Source organism: Miscanthus floridulus, chromosome 9, assembly GCF_019320115.1.
Source record: "Miscanthus floridulus cultivar M001 chromosome 9, ASM1932011v1, whole genome shotgun sequence".
In the NCBI taxonomy this organism is placed as follows: domain Eukaryota; kingdom Viridiplantae; phylum Streptophyta; class Magnoliopsida; order Poales; family Poaceae; genus Miscanthus; species Miscanthus floridulus.
The window spans coordinates 107,213,457-107,235,554 of record NC_089588.1 but is presented as its reverse complement, the minus strand read 5'-3'; the positions used below and the strand labels follow the sequence as shown (position 1 = coordinate 107,235,554).

At 47.6% G+C, this 22,098-nt stretch overlaps 1 protein-coding gene and 1 non-coding gene across 4 annotated transcripts; both read left to right on the top strand.

Annotated features, from left to right (window-relative positions):
* The first annotated feature begins 11,020 nt into the window (after positions 1–11,020).
* On the top strand, positions 11,021–11,127 carry LOC136484656 (small nucleolar RNA R71). Its single transcript, XR_010766157.1, has one exon. It is a non-coding gene; the product is annotated as a small nucleolar RNA R71 (small nucleolar RNA).
* Positions 11,128–15,609: 4,482 nt separating this feature from the next.
* LOC136484069 (transcription factor BHLH062-like) lies at positions 15,610–20,696 on the top strand. 3 transcript variants are annotated; one of them, XM_066481230.1, is made up of 5 exons: positions 15,610–15,786; positions 16,608–16,709; positions 18,196–18,290; positions 19,401–19,528; positions 19,920–20,696. In XM_066481230.1, exons 2-5 carry the CDS (start codon positions 16,624–16,626, stop codon positions 20,436–20,438), a joined length of 828 nt encoding a protein of 275 aa, XP_066337327.1. In that variant the 5' UTR covers positions 15,610–15,786; positions 16,608–16,623; the 3' UTR covers positions 20,439–20,696. The 3 variants fall into 3 exon arrangements, with proteins under 3 accessions (XP_066337327.1, XP_066337328.1, XP_066337330.1); XM_066481231.1 differs by having other exon boundaries at positions 15,611–15,786; positions 16,608–16,697; XM_066481233.1 differs by lacking the exons at positions 15,610–15,786; positions 18,196–18,290 and having other exon boundaries at positions 16,617–16,697.
* The last annotated feature ends 1,402 nt before the right edge of the window (positions 20,697–22,098 follow it).

Genomic DNA, 22,098 nt, shown 5'->3' with positions numbered 1-22,098 from the left:
AAGATCCATTCGCAGGATAGGGCAATATATTTTTCAAACGTGCCGAGAGCCGATTGGCCGAAAGGAGTAGATCCTCGGCGGCCGCTGCAGCCCGAAGAGGATGAACCGAGCTCCTCGTCGGATAGTCCATCCCCAGTGTTAGAGAAGGTCCACGGGAAAAGACCGGCAGTAGATGAGCCGATCCAAAAAAGGAGAAAAACCGCCAGCTCTCATGCACACAAACCAGGCGGCATCTCTCTTGGAGAGGACCGAGCAGTTCGGCCATGACGAACGGCTGTGCTTGAGTGGTCGGACGATGACGAGGACCAGTCAGCGCTTCCGCCGAGCACGACGGAGGCACCGGCGGATGCTGACGCTCCCAAGCATCGAGCACAGGAAAGATATGGTTGGGCAACGACGGATGTCCCCGTGATGCAAACTACCGAAGTCCCCGAACAACGCACAGAAGGGGGTGCCCCCGGATACCAAGAAGAGCGGCAGCCCGCTGCAGAGGCGCAGGACTCCTCCCATAAAGCCGACCAAGCAGCCGCGCCTAGAGGGTTAGGCAGGCATCGCCGATTCAAGAAAATCAATCGGAAGAACAAACCGTAAGTATATTTTCCTTGGAGTAATAATATTGTTCCTTGATTTCTCCTTGTTACTGAGAAGCCGATATTACGTAGTGCGATGCCGAGGCCCGTGACCTCAGAAGAAAAAATGACGACTGCTCCCGTCCTGGAGTCCCCTAGTGCTCGATGAACAGAGGACGGGCCAGCCGCCGCTCCCAGTAGACCTGGCGATGGTGAATCGTTGGCGCACACGACGGGCGCGTCGGCGACCGCAACCACGGCTACGACTGAAAAAGTCGTTACCTTGGAAGCGGAAACTGCGGCTGTTGTTGATGCACCGGAGGTTACAGATGCGACTCCGTCAATGGCTGAGGAGCAAACGTCTTCACCCGCAGGGATGCTAGGAGTGGTCGGAGCGGTGGTCCGACCACGGAGCCCCCCGGTGCTGCCTCAAGCGACGGCGGAGGAGGATGAGGTCGTGGAGATCGAGCGTGCCGCACCTGAGCCCTAGTCCGTCCGGATTCTCCGGAAATGCGGGGAAGAGGTGGTAGTCGTGGAGGAAGAAAACACCACCAGGGAGATAAAGAGGTTGAAATCCACCGTCGCTGGAGTTATGACTCAAATCGAGGTGAGTGCCGCGCCAATAACACCGATATATGTTGTCGGAAGATCAAGGTTTATCTCTTTCATTGTTAATCCGTAGGGGATAGCTTGGACAGCCGATCAACGGCACCAACTGATAAAGAGGATGGAGCCCCTCGCCGAGGAAAATAAGATACTCCGGGAGGCGTTAAGTCTTTCGGAGAAAAGTATTCAGAGGGCCCAGCGCAAGCGGGACCTTGTGGAGTCGAACTCGCGGGACTTTGAATATCAGAATGGGGTTCTGTCCGAGCGACTGACGGCTTCGTCCGAATAGCTAAAGAAGACATCCGAGCAGCTAGCGATTGTATTCGAGGAACTTAAGAATATGTCCGAGCAGTTGAGCAAGAAAAACGGAGAACTCCATGGTAAAACTGAGCAGCTCGACCGGAAGTGCCAGCAGTTGGAGGATGTATCCAAGCTGAAATCCGATATTCTTTTTCACATAATGTGCTTTGCAGTAATTGGCCGTATATATTTTTTTCCTTTTCTTATCTTTTGTGCTTGCAGAGCAAGATGCAGAACTCAACCAGCTTTGCCAGACCGTCGAACAAATCTGACAAGAGAAAATGAAGGAGTCGGAGCGAGCAGATAAACTGGCCGAAGAACTAAAAGGTAGGTTTCCCCTGATCGGAAGTGACGTCGTAATACTTTTTTGCCGTGACGAACCATTGTAATTCTTGCAGATTATCGACATAAAACCAAGGCACAGTTCGATGTGCTGGTGCAGGAAGCCAAAGTCTAGAAGGACAACTTCAACACTATAACTGCCACAATAAAACTAGTGCTTGACTGCGTCGACGTTGAACCGGCGCCCTGTCCTGATGGTAGGCAGCAAGGGCCAGACACCATCGTTCAGAGATGCAAGGCAGCGTGGGAGAACTTCAAAAACTTCAACCGCGACGCCGTTTTGACCGCCGCTACTCATGCCCTTACGGTGGTTCGGTCCCATTATCCGTCTGTCGACATCCAGTCGATAGGTGGTGGGTTCGCCGATGGGCTGAGCGACGTGCAAACCCAGCAGCTGGAGGATGACGTTGAGGATGTGGCGAAAGTGCTTGTCGGCGATATAGATCTGTTTGGCGAAACAGAAACTGTTGGCGAAGCTTAACGAACTGCCCAGATATTACCGCCTGTAATACTTGATTTATCTGGCTATGAAGAATCGTCGTATTATCAACCCGATGTAGTTGTGCGCAATATAAGCTTTGTTCGATCAGTTAGTTTTCACTAAACTTGATGCCTTAGTTAGGTCGTGATCCGTAACGCATAACGCGGAGCCCATGCGTATGTTGGAGAAACAGGCATTGTCATAAGACCGTGGCCTATCGCCCAACACGCAGAGCACCGAGCTCATAGTACGTTTGGTGGGATGTTGGAGCCTTGGTGTCCCCCGGAGTTACTATTGCGAAAAAACATGCTGCCCAGCAGCCAACTTGAGTAACGTGGCGAGAGAAATGGCTAAAGCGGCGTCCGAGCGTTTAGTTCATGCCTGAAATCTAGGCCTTGACTAGCCCATAGTCCATAACGTCGAGCGCAGAGGCACTGACACGTGTAGGACGAACAGGCATGGCCAAGGAACCACAGCCAACCAACCGTAACGCAGAGGGCGGAGCCCCTAAGCATGTGTAGGAAGTAGTCAGAGACTGTGTCATTTCCATAGAAGACAGAAGGAAAAAGGTGTGCTGCTTGACGATTGGCGGGCTATGTTGCGAAAATTGGAACACAAGACCGTCGTTGTTTTTGTAGAAAAACCTATGCGACCCGGAGGAAGCATAGTAGGCATTTTTGGAAAAATCGTGTTCGGTGATTGGGAGTTAACGTGTTCGGCGAATTGGAGAGGTCGTGTTCGGCGATCAGGAGTTAACGTGTTCGGCGAATTGGAGAGGTCGTGTTCGGCGATCGGGAGTTAACGTGTTCGGCGAATTGGAGAGGTCGTGTTCGGCGATTTGGAGTTAACGTGCTCGGCGATTTGGAGAAATCGTGCTCGGCGTTTTGGAGTTAACGTGCTCGGCGATTTGGAGAAATCGTGCTCGGCGATTTGGAGAGATCGTGCTCGGTGATTTGGAGAAATCGTGCTCGGCGTTTTGGAGTTACCGTGCTCGGCGATTTGGAGAAATCGTGCTCGGCGATTTGGAGAGATCGTGCTCGGCGATTTGGAGAAATCGTGCTCGGTGATTTGGGCGTACTTGGCGAGCGTTTTGGAGGCCGTTACGTAGTGGCGTATAGCCCGCTAACGGTAAGTGAAGCTTATGATGAAGGAAAAAATGGGGAGAAATTATGGAGACCAGAACTTTATTAATATTAAAGTAAAGAATACATATCTATGTTATTTCAGGGGTAGAAACGTATAAAGTGCTCTATGTGCCAGGAGTTGGGAACATCAAGTCCATCTAAGTCGCATAAGCGATAAGACCCTGGTCGAGTAACACCTTTTACGACATAAGGGCCCTCCCATGGTGAAGACAGCTTGTGAAGCCCTTCGGTTTTTTGTTTCCGACGTAAGACGAGGTCACCGATCGTGAACGAACGACCTTTGACGTTACGGTTGTAATACCTCCGTAGACCTTCGAGGTACTTGGATGTGTGAACGCAAGTAATCAGACATTCTTCCTCGGCTCGATCAATGTCTTCTGTCCGAACAGCTGCGGCTTGGTCTTCATCATAGTTTTCTACTCTGGGTGCTCGGAATGCAATATCCGCTGGAAGTATGGCCTCTGAGCCATAGACCATAAAATATGGAGATACGCCGGTACTGCGACTAGCTTGAGTGTGCAGTCCCCAGACCACAGCTAGTAGTTCTTTGAGCCATCTGCCCGGATGCTTTTCTTCTTTCTGATAGAGCCTTTTTTTGAGGGCGTCGAGGATCATACCATTGGCTCGTTTGACCTGGCCGTTAGCTCTAAGATGAGCAACGGAAACGTATTTAACAGAGATGCACTGTTCTTCGCAGAAGTCCCAAAAATGATGGCCGGTAAAAGTTGTCCCGAGGTCGGTGATGATGCTGTTCGGGAGACCAAATCTGTGTATGATGTCTTCAAAGAGCTCGACTGCTTTCTTAGCAGTAGCTGCGACGAGTGGTTTGTACTCAATCCACTTGGAGAACTTACCAATGGCGACATACACATACCGGAAACCTCCTGGCACTGGTTTGAAAGGTCCGATCATATCCAGTCCCCAGCATGAGAATGGCCAGGAAGCTGGCATGGTCTGTAGTTCCTGTGCCGGTACATGTATTTGCTTGGCAAAAAACTGACAACCCTCACATCGTCGAACGAGATTTTCAGCATCGTAGATGGCCGTGGGCCAGTAGAAACCTGCTCGGAAAGCTTTGCCGACCAGTGTTCTCGAAGCCGCATGATTGCCACAGGAGCCAGAGTGAATTTTAGATAGTAGCTTCACACCGTCATCTTGGATGATGCACTTCTGCAGTATCCCTTCCTTGGCACTTTTCCTCATTAGGCTACCATCCACCAACACGTAGTGCTTACTTCGGCGAATTAGTCGTTCGGTTTTGATTTTGTCGGCAGGTACTTCGCCGTTGGAGAGGTATTTCATGAACTGTTCCCACCAATCGGCGACCTGCGAAGGTATCGTGAGTACCAACTGCTCGGTAGGGGGTACTTCTACAACTTCCTTGTCTTCCTTAATGGATGGTGTCAAGAGGTCCTGAACGAAGACCCCCGATGGAGCCGTGGTGCGAGAAGATCCTATCTTTGATAGCTGGTCGGCTATTTGGTTTTGATCCCGTACCACATGGTGGTACTCGATGCCGTAGAATTTCCCTTCAAGCTTCCTGATTTTGGCGCAGTAAGCGTCCATCTTCTCACTGGAACATGACCAATCTTTATTAAGTTGATTGATAACTAGCGCGGAATCCCCGTATACCATGAGGCATTTGACGCCGAGCTCGATGGCTATACGGAGGCCGTGGAGACATGCTTCGTATTCCGCGGCATTGTTGGAGACCGAGAAATGTATGCGAAGAACGTATCGGAGTTTATCCTTTGTCGGTGTGATGAACAGAATGCCCGCACCGGCCCCATTGATATTAAGGGCGCCGTCGAAGTACATCACCCAGTGCTCGGGGCAAGTGGCGGCGATGGGTTCTTGGATTTCGGTCCACTCAGCGATGAAATCGGCGAGCGCCTGCGACTTTACGGTCGGCCTGCTTCTGAAGTCAATGGAGTAGGTGCCAAGCTCAATAGCCCACTTGATGATACGACCATTGGCCTCTTTATTGCAGAGAATGTCTCCTAGAGGGAACTCAGTGACCACGATGATCTTGTAGTATTCGAAGTAATGTCGGAGTTTGCGTGAGGTGATTAAAATTGCATATAACAGCTTTTGCACCTGAGGATAATGAGTTTTGGGCTCATTAAGTACCTCGCTGATGAAATAGACCGGACGCTGTACCTTGTAGGTGTGTCCAGTTTCCTCGCGTTCGACGACAATAGCCGTACTAACAACTCGAGAGGTGGCGGCGATGTAAACCAGCAGAGTTTCATCTGGTCGTAGCGCTGTCATGATTGGAGGTTTTGTTAAAAATAATTTGAGCTGCTCGAAAGCTGTGTCTGCCTCCTCTGACCAAGAAAAAAGCTCGGAGGCCTTGAGGAGCTTGAAGAAAGGTAGCCCTTTTTCACCGAGACGCGAGATAAATCAGCTTAACGCAGCCATGCAGCCTGTAAGCTTCTGTATATCCTTGACACACGTCGGCCGTTTCATGTTGGTGATGGCGGAGACTTTGTCAGGGTTTGGTTCGATGCCCCGAGCGCTGACGATGTAGCCGAGCAGGATACCGGATGGAACTCCAAAGATGCACTTTGAAGGGTTCAGCTTCCATCGGTATTTGCTTAGGTTGGAGAAAGTTTCTTCAAGGTCGGTGATAAGATTGTCGGCGGTTCAAGTCTTGATGACCATGTCGTCGATGTAGGCTTCGACATTGCGTCCGATCTGTTGGTCGAGGCACGTCTGGATAGCCCTTTGATAGGTCGTGCCGGCGTTCTTTAGTCCGAAGGACATAGTGGTGTAGCAGTATGCATCGAAAGGCATGATGAACGACGTTTTAACCTGGTCTTCCTCCTTGAGGGAGATCTGATGGTAGCCTGAGTAACAGTCAAGAAAGGAGACGGTGGAGTCTACAACCTCATCTATCCGAGGCAAGCCGAAGGGGTCTTTAGGGCAGTGTTTGTTAAGATCAGTATAATCAACACACATTCTCCATTCTTTATTCTTTTTCTTAACAAGAATAGGATTAGCTAACCAATTTGGATGATACACTTCTTTTATAAATCCGGCAGCTAAGAGCCGTTTTATTTCTACCCTAATAGCCTCCTTTTTGTCCGGTGCGAATCGGCGAAGTTTCTGCTTGATCGGTTTAGCGGTCGGCGAGACATTCAAGGAGTGCTCGATCTTCTCCCGTGGTACCCCCGGCATGTCTGCAGGTTTCCAAGCAAACACATCGGTGTTGGCACGTAGGAAGGAGACGAGTGCGCTTTCCTATTTGGGGTCAAGGTGAGCCCCAATTTTCACCGTCTTGGAAGGGTCGTCGAGGCCAAGGCCGATCTCCTTGACTTCCTTGGACTTGGCGGAGGCCCGGGGAGGCTCTAGGATCTCCATGTCGTCAGCAGATGCGGTCTTGGCTTCGGCGACCACGCTGGCCATCTAGATGGAGAGGTCTGTGGCTTCGGTGAGGGCGAGACTTTCCATCTCACAGGCGTAGGCGACGGAGAGGTTGGCTCGTAGAGACAGGACTCCTGAGGCGAAGGCATCTTCAACACCAAATACGCATAGTGCGGAACGGCCATGAACTTGGTTAGAGCCGGACGCCCTAGTATGGCATGGTAGGCGATGTCAAAGTCGGCGACATAAAAGTTGATATGCTCCACTCTGTAGTTGGTTGCCGTGCCGAACTATACTGGTAGGGTAATTTCCCCAAGTGGTCTGGATGCCCTGCCAGGTACCACACCCCAGAAGGAGGAGTCTGAGGGCGTGAGGTCTGTTGTCCTGAGTCCGAGTTCCCTTAGGGCCCCGGCGAAGAGTAGATTCAAAGCGCTCCCACCGTCGACGAGGACTTTTCTAAAGAGCACCTTCTGGACAGTCGCGTCAAGGACGAGGGGAAAACGCCCTGTGTAGGGTATGTCCGCCCACTAGTCAGCCCTGCTGAAGGTGATGGAGATTTTGGACCACGGGCGATAGCTGGGGTTGGCGGTAGTTTCTTCTAAAACTACGGTGAGCACTCATCGGGCGGCGAGCTTCCGTTCCCTTCTACTTTCGTTGGAGGCGAAACCCCCGAAGATGGTGGCGACCACCTTGTCGTGGTCCTGGAAGGCATTATTATTATCCCCTGGTGGTCAGCGTCCTCCGTTCCCACCATTGTCGTCGTTGTACTTTTTCTCCTGGAACTCCTTAGCCAAACCGAGGCAATCTTTCATCTTGTGTTTGGCGTTCTTGTGCAGGGGGCACGGACCGTCGAGGATCTTCTTGTACTGCTCATCGTAGTTACGCTTTGCGCGCGGCTCATTGACGTTGGCAACAAAGTGATCTAGTCGGCGGTGGCGATTCTGACCAGGTTTGAATCCATCTGGCCGATCACATCCGCTGTCCCGGTGGAAACTACGGTCATCGTAGCGGTGATCGTTGTACTATCGGTTGTCGTTGCAGTCATCGTGGCGGTGAACGTTGTGTTGCCGGTCATCGTTGCGGTCGTCGTGGCGGTGAGGCGGGCGATTAGTGCCCGCATCTTCGTTAAAACGTACCTCCGCTTCCTCGGCATCGGCGTACTGGTTGGCGGTTGTGATCATCTCGCCGATGCCGGTAGGTGGCTTTCTATTGAACTTAGAACGGAGTTCTCGGTGATGAAGTCCTCGGACGAAGGTGGTGATGACTTCGGCCTCCGTGATGTTGGGAATAGAATTCCTCATCTCGGAGAAGCGTCTGATGTAGCTGCGGAGTAGTTCGGATGGCTTTTGGTTGATGCGGTTGAGATCGTGCTTGGTGCCCGGCCGCCAGCATGTGGCCATGTAGTTGTCGGTGAAGACTCTCTTCAGATCTTCCCAAGAGCAGATGGAGTCCGGGGCAAGGCTTGTGAACCAGCTCATGGCGGCTGGCGTGAGCATGACAGGGAGATAGTTTGCCATGACGTTGGTGTCTCCTCTGGTGGCGCGGACGGCGGTGGCGTAAGCCTGCAGCCACTGAGTTGGGTTCATCCTTCCTTCATAGGGCTCGACTCCGGTGATTTTGAAACCACGGGGCCACTGGAGCGTTCGGAGTGCCCTGGTGAACGCAGGGGGCCCTTCCGGGCTGTTGGGGCCAACATCGGCAGTATTGCCGGCGACGATCGGCTCTAGAGCTGAGTCTGGGTTGCCGTACTCTTGCTCGTACTCCTAGCGACGTCATACTTCATCTTCATGGCGCTCGAAACATCATTGATCGATACGCCGTCGTGCATCCCGAAGGTTGCTGAGGTGCACTCGGGCGTCCTGTTCGACCTCTTGGTCATGCTGGCGATGATGCCCGGTGTGGTGGCCTCCAACTCCCCCCCTGGGGAGGTGGTGACTGGTCGGCGAAACAGCTTTGACTGGGGCAGTGATTAGATCTAGGATCAGCTGATCGGTGGATCACGCTTGTGGAGCATGAAGGTCTCTGAACTTCTTGGATCTCGTTAACTTGACAGTGTGCCACTTTAAGCATAGCGGCGACCTTGGCGAGCTCGGGCGTCTGCGGGAGGTGAGCAAGTTCGTTGGCAGCCATGGCCAGATTAGCGCTCAGAGTCTTGAAAATGTCGTGGCCGTCAACGCGGAGGAATTCTTCGTTGAGGTTGCGATGGAGGGGCCTTCCTTGTGAATCGAATTGGTTATCACGAGCGGCCTCGGCCATCACAATGGCGCGTTCGTTATCACGCCGCTGCGCGTGGTTGGCGTTCCTGTTTTCACGGGCGGCGCGTTCCTCATCTGTTTTGCCGTTCCGAGGGGGGCTGTCGATACTGACGTTGAAGATTGCGCCACCCCAGAAAGGCAGGAGAGGAGGTTGCTTGGTGAAGGTCTCGGCGAGGGGCTCGGTGGATCCTTGAGATTCGGAGTCCGGATTTTCCTCAAGGATAGTTTGGAGAGATGCTCCGAGACCCTGGCCGACGTGCAGCATGTTGACAGTTGGTGGAAGCTGGTCGGCGAATTTGCCCCTCAGGGCGTCCTGATATGTAGCTGCGGTGTTGGTGAGCCCGAAGGGCAGGGCGGCGAGCCCTGGAGTTTGCCGAGCATTGAACATCGATAGGTCAGGATCGGAGGGTGCTTGGTGCTGAACAAGGGTGTCTAGAGCCGACTCAGCAATGGAGAGGCAATCGGCGAGTTTCAGGCCGACCCGATCGATAGATTCGATCAGATCGTCATTGTTGACATGCCTCCTCTGGTAGCAAGGAAGCGAGCGGCGAGTGGCTGATGGAGTCGACCCCGGAAGTGGTTCTGAGATTGGATCTGCGGTTGCAGGTGCGAGGGTGGTCGACGCAGAACGGATCTGCACCGGCTCGAGAAGCTCTCCAACTCCGTCGGCGTTGATGACCCACGTGATGGATCCGACTGTGAAGATCTGGCCGGGCTGCGGGAGGGACGAAGAGCCTGCGGAAAAAACCATCTTGTTTGACAAGGAAACAGCACGCACACCCCTACCTGGCGCGCCAACTGTCGACAGAATATCGTCGGCAGTCCACCGAGGGGTATCCCACGATGGTAGATTGATCGGCAGAGGAGCGTGTAATCAAGAACAAGAAGGCAATAGAGACACATGAGTTATATAGGTTTAGGCCGTTAGTATGACGTAATACCTTACTCCTATGGTCTATTGGTTTGTATTAGCTATCGTATGATTTGCCGTGATTTCATAGGGGGTCCCTGCCCGCCTTATATAGTCTGGGGGGCAAGGTTACAAGTCGGTTAGATCTGAGAGATAATCAGAAAGTAATAACAGATTACAAGAAACATGAGATCGTACGTATCCTATCAGATCTCGTAACGTCTTCAGGATATCCTCTCCGTGCCTTGCGAGGGTCGCCGAGTAGAACCGTGCCCCGCAAGGCTCCTTCTTGCGGGCTAGGCCACCCCTAGAGGCATAGCCCATGTGACCTGCCGTGGGTATCCGGGGTCGTACCCCCCACAGGTAATTGAGATTCTATCTTTTTATTATAGCTAAGTTGGTCTTTTATGGCAGAAGAAAAACTATCTATCTTAGTATTTATGTTTTATAGAACCTTATCATTAAAAGCAAGCTTTTTAGAAATGTTCTTATTAATCCTAGCTTGTTCTAAGATTAAGTCTCTTAGGGATGGTTGCTTGGGATTAAAAGAATTATAATTGTTACCTAGGTACTTACCTTGGTAAGTTGACCGTTGTTGTTGATTCCATCCAGGTAGGTTGATCGTTGTTATTGATTCCATCCTTGTCTCTGTTGTTGTGGACCTAAATTGTTGCCAATGATGTTTACATCCTCTTGATATTTAGGGAATTCAAACCCCAAATATTCTTCACATATGTTTTGAGCAATGAAAGCATCTTGAATGGCCTGATGATCTCTCTTGTAATTGGCTCGTTGTTCAAGCCAATTCAATAGTACGTCCATCTGGGTTGACAATGCACACACCTCTTCTGGTACTTCTCTACTCTTATTGCATGATTGGATATTGCATGATGACCAACCTTTATTAGAGGCTATCTTCTCCATAAGAGTTTTAGCTTTTCCAAGGGTGAGTGACATAAATGATCCTCTAGTAGTGGCATCAAGTTGTTCATGAGCTTTCTGAGTTAATCCATGGTAGAAACTTTGCATGAGCAACCAATCTTCTATTCCATGGTGAGGACAATCTGAAATATATTCTTAGAAACCTTCCCATGCTTCTGGAATGGTCTCTCCCTTCTGCTATTGGAAGTTTGAAATCTTTCCTCTTAAGGCATTGGTCTTGCCTACTGGGAAGAACTTTTCTAAGGCCTTTGAACACTTTGCCCATGTATTGATGTTATCTTTGTTGGTGTAGGACCATTGCTTCACTTTTCCCACTAAATAGGGTAGGTTGCACCATGTTGATGAGGCTTGGCTTGAGCTCAAACTCAAGGTTGTTGGTTTTGAGTTTTGGTCCAGTGCGAATGTTCTCGGTGCTCGGAGCAAACAACTCACGTAGAGTTTTGTCAGCCATAGCTCAGAAACTGGTGTTGAGCTTCCTTTTGATTAGGTTGATTCTGATTGGAAGTTATTGATGAATCACAACCAATTCTGCAATACCCTGTATAAAATACAAACAACGACAAACAAGGGTAAGCCTACTAAAGCAGAGTTGTTATGGTTTATCAATAAGTATTTATTTGATCAATTCTCTATAGCCATGTGCCCCTTCCCCGGCAACGGCGCTAGAAATGCTTGTTGATATTTCTTAGCATCACTCTTTACTAAGTTGTCATACCTAGCATGATACCAAAAATGCATGGTTGGTAATTATTAATGACACTTGTAAACTCAGAGAAAATTATATATGTTAAAGTAAAGTATCCGCAAGCGCGCAGATAATATACCATTGTAGCATTTCACCTAGAAGTATACCAAGTATTGTTATTTATATTTTATCCATAGGGAGGAGCTATGGGATTGTTGGCATAGAGATATTGACAAATATGTATACTTATGATAAAAACCACTCTCATGCTATGGCAGGGGTAAGTCAAATGATAAATAAATGATAAGTATAAAGCATTGATAATAATTCCAGAGATAGAAATAAAGATTCATAAAATGTAGTATGGCTAGGTAGGAGATTCGGTAAGAGTAAAAGATTTCTAAGCCATTCCTTATTTACTAAGTCTTTTGTACACTCAAGTATATACACTCTCATCTATAGCATAATTAACTCTAAATCTATGCATAAGGAACATTACTAAGGAAGATCAAGAACAGAGCTTGTCTCCCTTCGCAACCGTGTTCTACTTGCTCTACAAACGGGGAGTGGACTACAAAAGACTCAATGGGAGTGTCACATTCGTGATCTACCACATGACCCAGAGTATAGAATGCATCCGCAGGTAAACAATATCTAAGCACCATCCTTACATAATGTCTGACCACTTAACCCACGCACGTCTTGGGCTAAGCGCTTTGCGAACATATGCATAAACTCATCATCAATCACAACTATATCAAGTATATAACTAGAGCAAACTTGGAACATAATAAATAGCAACATAATATTGAAGTAGCACAAAGTCATAAAAAAAGAGATACAATAGCTATACCAGTCTCTAGACGGCGGATCCGAAATCCTGAGCAATAGCCCACACTCTACTTGAACCTTGCTAGCTAGCCTTACTAGAACTTTGAAGAACTGGAGCTCTATTCTCTTCTCTCTAGAAACCCTAATCTCTAGTCTGATCTTGACTTATGGTAGTGTCTCTGGAGGGGGGGGTAGGGGCTAGTTATATAGGCTAGAGCATCAATCCTAAACCCTCGGATCAAATCAACTTGAATAAACAACGTAGATGCAATCTAGGAGGCGGTGGAGAACCGATGTAGCGACAGGGGCTGATATGTGGGCCCTAGGGGGCTAGGCGGCCTACAGGTGTGGCTGGCCGGCCCTAGCTGGTAGCCACTCGAGCTCCGCCTCGGCGTGGAGTCCTCTCGAGTCTTCTGGAATCTTCTGGTGTTTGTTTCGCTGTGGATAAGCGCAATTAATTCCGACATCTAGGTCCACCTTGACGATTTCTAAATAAACCCTGCAGAAAATACAGATTCAGCAAAACTCGTGGAATTTGTTAGTTTAAACCCCTAAGGCTTTGTTGGTGATCCTTTTTATGCATTTATTCAAGTTATATTGATGGTTTATAGTGGTTGTTAACTACCATCAACAGAAACCTAAACTCAAAACAAAATATGAAACTTTGGAGAGCGCTTTGAGTTCGTCCGCCTTTTAACTTCAAAGATTGAGGGACACCATTTCATCTTAGATCAACTCTTTAAAACTTTCAAGGGACTAAAGCTGCAATATATCTCATTAAGATCTCATTAGTCCCTAATTTGGATGTCATCAATACACCAAAACCCACATAGGGGGCAAATGCGTTTTAACCTTACAAACACCCGCCTCCGTAAATGATTTATTGAGGCAGACATTTTTGACCGCCTCGGTAAATAAAATGTCCGCCTCGGTAAATTGATTTTGCGAGGAGGTTATTTGTGACCGCCTCGGTTAATAAAAGTGACCGCCTTGGTTAATCCCAAGCATTAACCGAGGCGGTTCAAATGTGCGCCCACCTCTGAGGCCATTTTCTAAATGCCTCACAAAAGTTTTTCTGTAGTAGTGACCATTTGCTCCCGCTGCCGTCGGGAATGAAAGAGTGAGGGTGGGAGTGGAAGAAAAGATGATGGATGAGGCAAACAAACATAGTTAAGTTAAAAGGGGAAAGGACAAAATGGACTTTTCATGTGCCTTTACGTCTGGACCTCACCACCATCCACGCTAGCACAGTGATCTGGCGTGCCATATCAGCAAAAATGACAGGAATGTAATGCAATTACTGTTTTCATGACAAATATGTTTTTGCCCGTTTAAACCTAGCAGTCAGAGATTAGTTAAATATCCCCATAACAAGCTATACATGCCATTTGCAACAGATAGGCATGCTTTGTTAGTATAATATAAAATTAGTTCGTTTGGATACATATTACTAGTTACTAATTGGGGCTAAAAATTAGTTCAAATTAGCTATGGTTGTCTAGATAATTAGCTAACAACTAGTCGAAGACTTGTCTAAAAAACTATACCACCTATTAGCCCTCCTGTTTGGGAAAGACTAGCGCTCGGATGCTCATGCCGCATGCCTACGCTGCTTCACATGGGGCCCACGCCGCTCCGTGTCCCACGGCCGCATCGTGTCTCGCGTTGCTTGGTGTCCTGCGTCTGCTCCGTGTCCCACACCGCTCCATCTCGATATGCGCCCACAAGGTTTCATACTAGCACCCCTCCATACCCACGCACATGCAGACAGGCCCAACAGCTGCAGCAGGCAGTTGCTGCAGATGGGTCCCACTGTAACATGTGCAACATCATCTAGATCTACTTTTGCAACATCTAGAGAAAACATTTGCAACATACGTCCGACATAGTTGAAACACTTGCAACATACGTCTAAAACACTTGCGAAACACCAGAAAAACTTGAAAACCACATGTGTAGCCATTGCAAACATTTAGATGAAACCACTTGCAACATACGCATGAAAACATTTGAAACACTTGCATATATATATGCAACATGTAGATCTACTTTTGCAACATCTAGATAAAACACTTGCAACATATGTCTGAAACAGATGAAACATTTGGAACCTACACTTGAAACATACGTGTATAGCCATTGCAACATGTGCAACATCTCGACTACTTTTGCAACATCGATGTGAAACACTTGCAACACACATCTGAAACATCTGAAACACTTGAAACATATGCTTGCAACATGCGCTTTCCAGCGCAATATCACCTTACTGCTTGGACAAATGGAGGCTCATTGTTACGGAGCTCAACGCCGATGCAGAGGTCGATGGCGGCGCATGGAGCTCGTCGGTGCCCCAGCGGAGGCACTGCGCTGGGCGAGCACCTACGCGAGGAGCAACTGGCAAGCACGGCGGCCTACTCGGCGAGCACCCCCTGCAGCACCCCTGGCGAGTGGCTAGTAGTCGACGAGCACCCCCTGCCTGGTGAGCACGACACCACCTGCCGCGCTAGCAGCTAGCGAGCACCCCTTGGCTGGCAAGCACGCGAGTTCAAGATAGGGAGGAGAGTCACAGTCTCCACAATGGAGAGACGGAGGAGAGAGAGAGGGGATTAGAGAGAATAAGTCTGGCCACCTGAAAGGAGTAAATATTTGTGTGGTTGGAAAATACGTGGACCACCGACAACGTGAGGTCACGTAGTGCCCGTTTGTCCGGGCATGGGACGGATGCTCACGCCGGAGCATTTCCGCTCCTGTTCAGATGCATTAGAGCTAATTTAGGCTAATTTTTGCTAGCTATTAGCAAATAGCACTTGTATCAATCAGGCCCTATACATAGATATAATAATGATTTATGTAAACGTTTTTCCAGCTGGTTGTTTACACGTCATGACGTTAACGTGGCACAACAATGACAAAATCATGAAGGATCTGGCTTAGTCACAAGGGGAGACAATTTGCCTCCCCATCCCCATCCCATCCCATCCCAATCCATTGGGAGCTAGTTCATCATCGGTCCCAATCCAATCTTACCAAAGCTTTTTCCTCATCCATATCTACGTCGACCAGGGAATTCCCGTGCCGGTGGGACCGACGTGCGACGCCATGTGTCGCCGCGCTGCCGCCTGGGTCACACAAGTGTGCGGGTGGGTGGCCGCCACACGCTCGCTGCGCCCGCGTGCGTGTGCTCGCTTCCCTCCCTCCCTCCCTCCCTCCCCGCACTAGCTCTCCACTTCCCCAGCCAGCGGTCCCCTGTCGCTGACCGTGCTCATCCGGCCACCTTCCATCTGCGGCCGCCAGTCCCCCGTTCCCCACCGCGGACCAGCTGTCTGCGGATCAAGATCCGTCGAGGCTGAGGTACCCGCGTGCCAAAGATCGTTTCTTGATCTAAATTTGGGTGGGCGTGGGGGATCAAAGCTCGGTTCTCTGCGGTGCACTTGGGAGGGGTAAAAGTTGGCTTGATCTCTTGAGGTGTTTGGGTGTCAGAGTCGAATGGGTTCAGTGTGAAAGCTGGTGTCTTTATAGTTGTTCGATATGATGTTAAAAATCTGTATTGGATTCTTTGTGTATTTTCCAGTTTTCCAATGAGAATAATTAGATGGATCAAATTGGCTTTAACTTCGTGATGGGCTGTATGACGCATGAGCAGTTTAAGATTTTTGCTGTTGCTGTTCAGTCAAGAGAAAGAGTAGGTTGCTAGCTTGATATCGTTTCTTGGACTGTCTATAGTGTTCTTGTGTTCTTGGATTGATAAAGCTGGCCAATTTGGTAGGTTAATTTAGCAACTGTTTTTTATAACATCGTTTTTATAAAAAAAGATGTATTGAGTTCTTTATGCAGATTCAGATAGACTTTTCATTGTTGATCTGATCCTTGTGCATAGTCCATACATAAAGTTGATCATTTTTTATGTAATTATCTGCACTCCATCATCGTCAATCAGACATATGGTGCTTCTTGTTTATATTTCTTTCCTAGCGAGGTTAAAAGTTTAGCTTGTTGTGGTATTGTGAGCATTTGATGCTTCCGTGGTACAGCTTCCTTAGAAACTCCACATTTTTATGTGGATTGAATTTGTGTTCTGAATTGTGATACCTTGTAGCCCAGATTAGTTGCCCTTTGTTGCTACACTTGGTTTTAACTCTTTTAATGCTTAAATACTCAATTTTGTGACGCAGGAACAATATTCTTGGCATGGTGGCTGACACAGAAAGCTCAGATTCACTGCCTGGCAGTTCAAATGCTGCTTCTGAGAAGCCTGCTAATGGGTTAGCCTCAAAGTATTTTTTTTATCCAGTTTTGTACAACTAATTTCATAGCAGTAATCAGTATGACCCCATGGCCCACAGTGTGCATGGCCATATTTGTTTCTAGAGCCTGAAGTATCTGCTCTTAGTTAGCTACCTATATTGGGTGTACATAAAAATGCTAGCATCCACAGTCCACCAGATGAGTACTATGTCCCCACCCTCTTCATTTGACCCACTGCAAGCAATAAGATCCGATCAAAATGAGCAAAATATAAAGCAGACTGTGATCTAGGAATAGATGTTGCAGAAGGTACAGAAATATGATTTAACCAGTAGTTTATGGCTGAATCTTCTTTATTTGCATTCATTTCTCTTGTTCAGTTTAATTCGTGTCTTCACCAGTTCTTTGGCTAATCATTGTGCTGCTTGCTCAGTTTCATGTCATATGGAGTTCTTTAATAGGCCAGTAAAGGACCATAACTTGAAGTTTATGATCTGTGAGAGAGACAGATGATGTATGCTATTAATTATCACTACCTCATAAGTAAAGCAGTGTCATCTGCTCCCATAGGCATATCAGTTTCACCTGCATAAATATAGAAGCTAGACTAGCCATCAATTCATATGGTATGAGACCACAGGAAGTTGTGGCTCTTTTCTTTCATTTTTTTCTCGGGTCTTGATTCTGAACTCACAAAAAAAATTGAAATAGAAAGTTTGCTATATATAAAGCAGAACCTGCGCATATATAAAAGCAGCTAGAAGAAACCCTCAAGAACGAAAGAGTAAAGATTGTTTAGGACAAGAGCTGTGCAGATGGGTTCCCGCAACTAAATCCTGTGTAGGACCTCTGAGACTGGGACAGAGTCATAAAAAAGGTTTGCAGTTAGGCACTCCCCACTTGCCACATTAGAACAATGCCCATAGCTCATAGTTGTTAAGTTTTAACAGAATCCTAGTGTATTAAATTTCAATTAACTCAAGCTCATAGTTGTTAAGGCTTTGTTGTTGTTGTTGTTGTCAAATTAACGAGTGCTGTGGTAGTAATTTGCATGCTATTAACACTCAGTATATGTTTTGTTCGAAGTTTATATTCAGATACCTAGGGGAGTTAAGATTTCCCTAGTCTTAGTTGATTGCACCTTCAGATTGTTCTGAATAATGATGTTGTCTATTCTTTCTAATACTTATTTGCCCACATTAGGCTTTGTTGTTGTTGTTGTTGTTGTTGTTGTTGTTGTCAAATTAACGAGTGCTGTGGTAGTAATTTGCATGCTATTGACACAGTATATGTTTTGTTTGAATATATGTTTTGTTCGAAGTTTATATTCAGATACCTAGGGGAGTTAAGATTTCCCTAGTCTTAGTTGATTGCACCTTCAGATTGTTCTGAATAATGATGCTGTCTATTCTTTCTAATACTTATTTGCTCTTGCAGTGTACTCCCTCACTCAGCCTACTCATGTTTTTTCCCGCTGCACTATTTTCCTGTTTTCTGAAAATTCTTCTGCTGCAGGTCTATTCACCCAAAGAAAACACATAAAGCTGAACGAGAGAAGCTTAAACGTGATCAGTTGAATGACCTTTTTGTTGAGCTGGGCAGTATGCTAGGTTAGTACAGTAGGTCATTAACCATTGACTATTTGTAATAGAAACAATTTACGCTCTTGAGAAAGACATCAGTATCTGCACTTAGATTCCATCATTCTGTTCTCCATTCGAGCTCATCTGTTAATGGTGGCCAGCATGATGTGCCCTCTCAGTGAGGACTGAAATTATAACATACATTAGCTTATATTATGTTTACAGGATCCAGTACATAGTATATCTGCATCATTCGGTATACTAGGGCGTGTTTGGTTCCACACCCAGGCAGCTTTGCCTGCTAGGCAACAATCTCAGGCCGTCGATTTTGGTCACCTGGCGGCCAGGAGCTGCCTGCCAGATCGTGAACCAAACTGGCCCTTAATGTATCACCTTAGAGAACTCATCTCATATATACCTTCATTGTTCTGTAAAAGGTCTACTGATCCCTTTCTTTAAATTGCTAAAAAAATCCCCATGCGAACTGCTCGCTTTCCTTCTCTATTTCATGCTTCCCTTTGAGCGGTCCATCATACATTAATGTTACTAAGCCAAAAGCTTTTTCTGTTGTTATTTAGCCCCTAAAAAGTTTTTTTATTGATTTTGAAACTATTTGCAATCCTTTTCTTCTGTTGTTTCCATTTTCTTTACGGGTCGTCATAGTATTGACCTTGATGAAGGAACTATGCCATTATGGATATCCTAGCTTTGTCTTACTCTGGCATCAGCATGTTAGTACCATTTCTACTGAGTACGTTTGTGGTTGTTGACATGAAAGGAACTGCTAATCTGTCCGCCAAATTCTTCAAAATCAATGTATGGTTAAGCTATTAATACTATGCTGTACTTTGAAAGTTTGAATGGAACACCACTGTGGATAATTCTTGCTGATGTACCATGCAATCATGTTATTCTGATGACAGGTAGGGAATGCCATCTGCTGAACTGCATACTTATGATGAACATTGATGCCTTTTCCTTTGTATTCCTGTGCTAGTAAATATGACTGCATAATCATCCTCATATGTTCCTGTTGTTTGCAGAATATTGCCTTAGTTTTACAGGTCTGTATGTTAGGGTTACTGATTTTTGCTACAGATATCTAAGCCATTGATCTATATAGTTCTGCTATTACAGATCTTGATCGACAAAATACTGGAAAAGCTACAGTGTTAGGTGATGCTGCACGAGTACTGCGAGATCTAATTACCCAAGTAGAATCTCTTAGGAAGGAACAATGTGCTCTTGTATCGGAACGCCAATATGTGAGTTTCCAAATTCAAGCACTTATATGATTTATAAAAAAATCAACATGCATGAATTCTTATGTTTCTCAACTGATGGAGATGACCAAAGGGATCTTATTGCACATCTTTGAAAACCACCAAGTCCTCTACAGTTATTACTTATTCAGAATTATAAACATCTAGCTTGAGTTGCTCTTACACATATCTGCTGTGAATCCTGTAATTGATTCACTGAAACTGACTGTAGATGCGAAACTCACTGATATTCAATTGACTCCCGTTAATGTTTCATATTTACCAGTGGAGACTACTACTGATAGCACTTGCTTGCTTGATTTAGTTCTTTGGTAGATGTTTCAGCTTATTATCTGCATTTCACCTGTTAAGCCTAAAGTACGCTTATTGACAGGTCAGGTCAGAGAAGAATGAGCTGCAAGAGGAGAACAACTCGCTCAAATCACAAATATCAGAACTACAAAATGAGCTCTGTGCAAGGATGCGGAACAGCAGCCTCAATCAAAACAGCCTTGGGATGTCACTTCCAGTTGCGAACACTGTAGGTGCTGATCTGGCAACTCACCCTATGCCACAGCAGATGTGGAGCAACATTTCTAATTTAAGCTCTGTGGCCATGGCACACCCAACAAATACAGCAACTCTGTTACACAGCCAGGACCACTCTGCTGATGTTGGTCAAGGCTATGCGCCCCAACCTCGGGAGCTGCAGCTGTTTCCAGGTGCATCATCTTCACCAGAGCGTGGATGTTCCTGGCTAGGAAGCGACCAGGCCACATCGTCGAGGCTGACAGATTCCTTGCCAGGGCAGCTGTGCCTAAGCCTTCCACAGTCATCTCAGGAAGGAAGCAGCAGCGGTGTACCACACAGCAGAAAGGAACGGCGGAACGGTTTGCCAACTGACAACACTTGAATCAGTATTTGGTGGCTGCGATTGTCCTGTAAATACCAAGAATCCCCTCCCTCAACTGATTCAGAAGTCAGAACTAATGTTGTATTGCTCTACGTTGAATACTTGTGATGCGGGCTGATCAATCTTGTGAGGTGGAACTCACCGGTCTTTTGCTATATGTTTTCCATGAGGTTGTAAGAACACCTTAGTATTACAGAGAGTGTGCTCCTTAGTTGGAATAGAAAAGCAATTTGATGGCTATGATGCCTTGATCTATCATCTTCCTGCTCCCAGTGAAAACAACCCTGCACATGTAATCTTCGAATAAAAATCATGCCATCTTTCAAACAATGAGAAGAGCAGATGTTGCCTGCTAGCATCATCTGCTACGGAGTGCTGAACTATGCACCCAGCAAGCACAACGTCGCAGTTGCATACAGGTGCAAGTCATGCTACACAGCCGTGTGCCGAATAAAAAGCCTCGCTTCGTTACAAATGCAGGTGAAGAGGTCATCCACAGTTCTGAACGCCGCGATGAGGCCCTGTCCCCAATCCAACAATCCAAGGTTGCAGCACAGAGCACAGTTTACTTAGCTTGGTTTTTGCCTGTCCTGGTGGAATTAATTATGCCTAGAGACATTGTTATATCGGCAGCACTAGCGCCCAAACGTCCGAACGAACCCCCCGCGTCTGAACGCCCGGGCCTGCTGCATGGGCAGGCGGGGCCCGCCCGTGCCACTCCCCATGTCTCCCTGCTTCCCGCGCCCCTCCACACTTGCTGCGCCGCTCCCCTCCATGCATGGCGCCCCAGCAGCTGCGGCTGGTGGCTCACACTGCAAGATGTATAACACTCGATCTACTTTTAAAACATCTAAATGAAACAATTACAACATACGTACGAAACAGCTGAAACATTCGAAACATGCGTCTGAAACACATGAAAAACACTTGAAAAACAAATTGCAAACATATGCAACATCCAGATAAAACACTTGCAACATATGTGTGAAACATATGCAACATTCAGATAAACACACTTGCAACATATGTCTGACAAAACAGATGAAACATTGAGAACAGACACTTGCAATATACGCGTACAATCATTGCAACGTATGCAACATCTCGATCTACTTTTGCAACCTCCGAATGAAACACTTGAAACGTACCTACAAAACATCTGAAACACTTGAAACATACGCTTACAACCTTGGGGCGCCCAGGGCGGGGCGATTCCAGCCGTTGGGGTCGATGCCGGCGCCGCGCATGCACCACTACCACCACCATCGCTAGTAGCACTGGGCTTGGTTCGACCGCCCAGGCGGCGCGCGCGACGGGCGGGAGCGAACAGCACGGGATGGGTGAGTGCGGCGGGTAGGAGCGAGCAGCGCACAATGGGCGCACGACAGCAGCGAGGCGGAGTGGACGCGCGGCGTCCGGACGGAAAGGCCGCAGCTAGAGAAGGCCGCCGCATTGGAGAAGGCTAGTGGCGGGCGGGCGGCGCGGTGGATGGGCTCGTGGTGGTCACATGCGTGTGGCAGCAGGGAAAGGAGATGTCGTGTTTTTTATTTTTTAGAGAAACCGCGTCTTCCTGAAGGTGAAGTGGAGGAGGCCCGATCGGTGGGCAGACCCGGAAACGAGTTGTTCGGACGGAACACACCTCGACGGACGCCCATGTAAC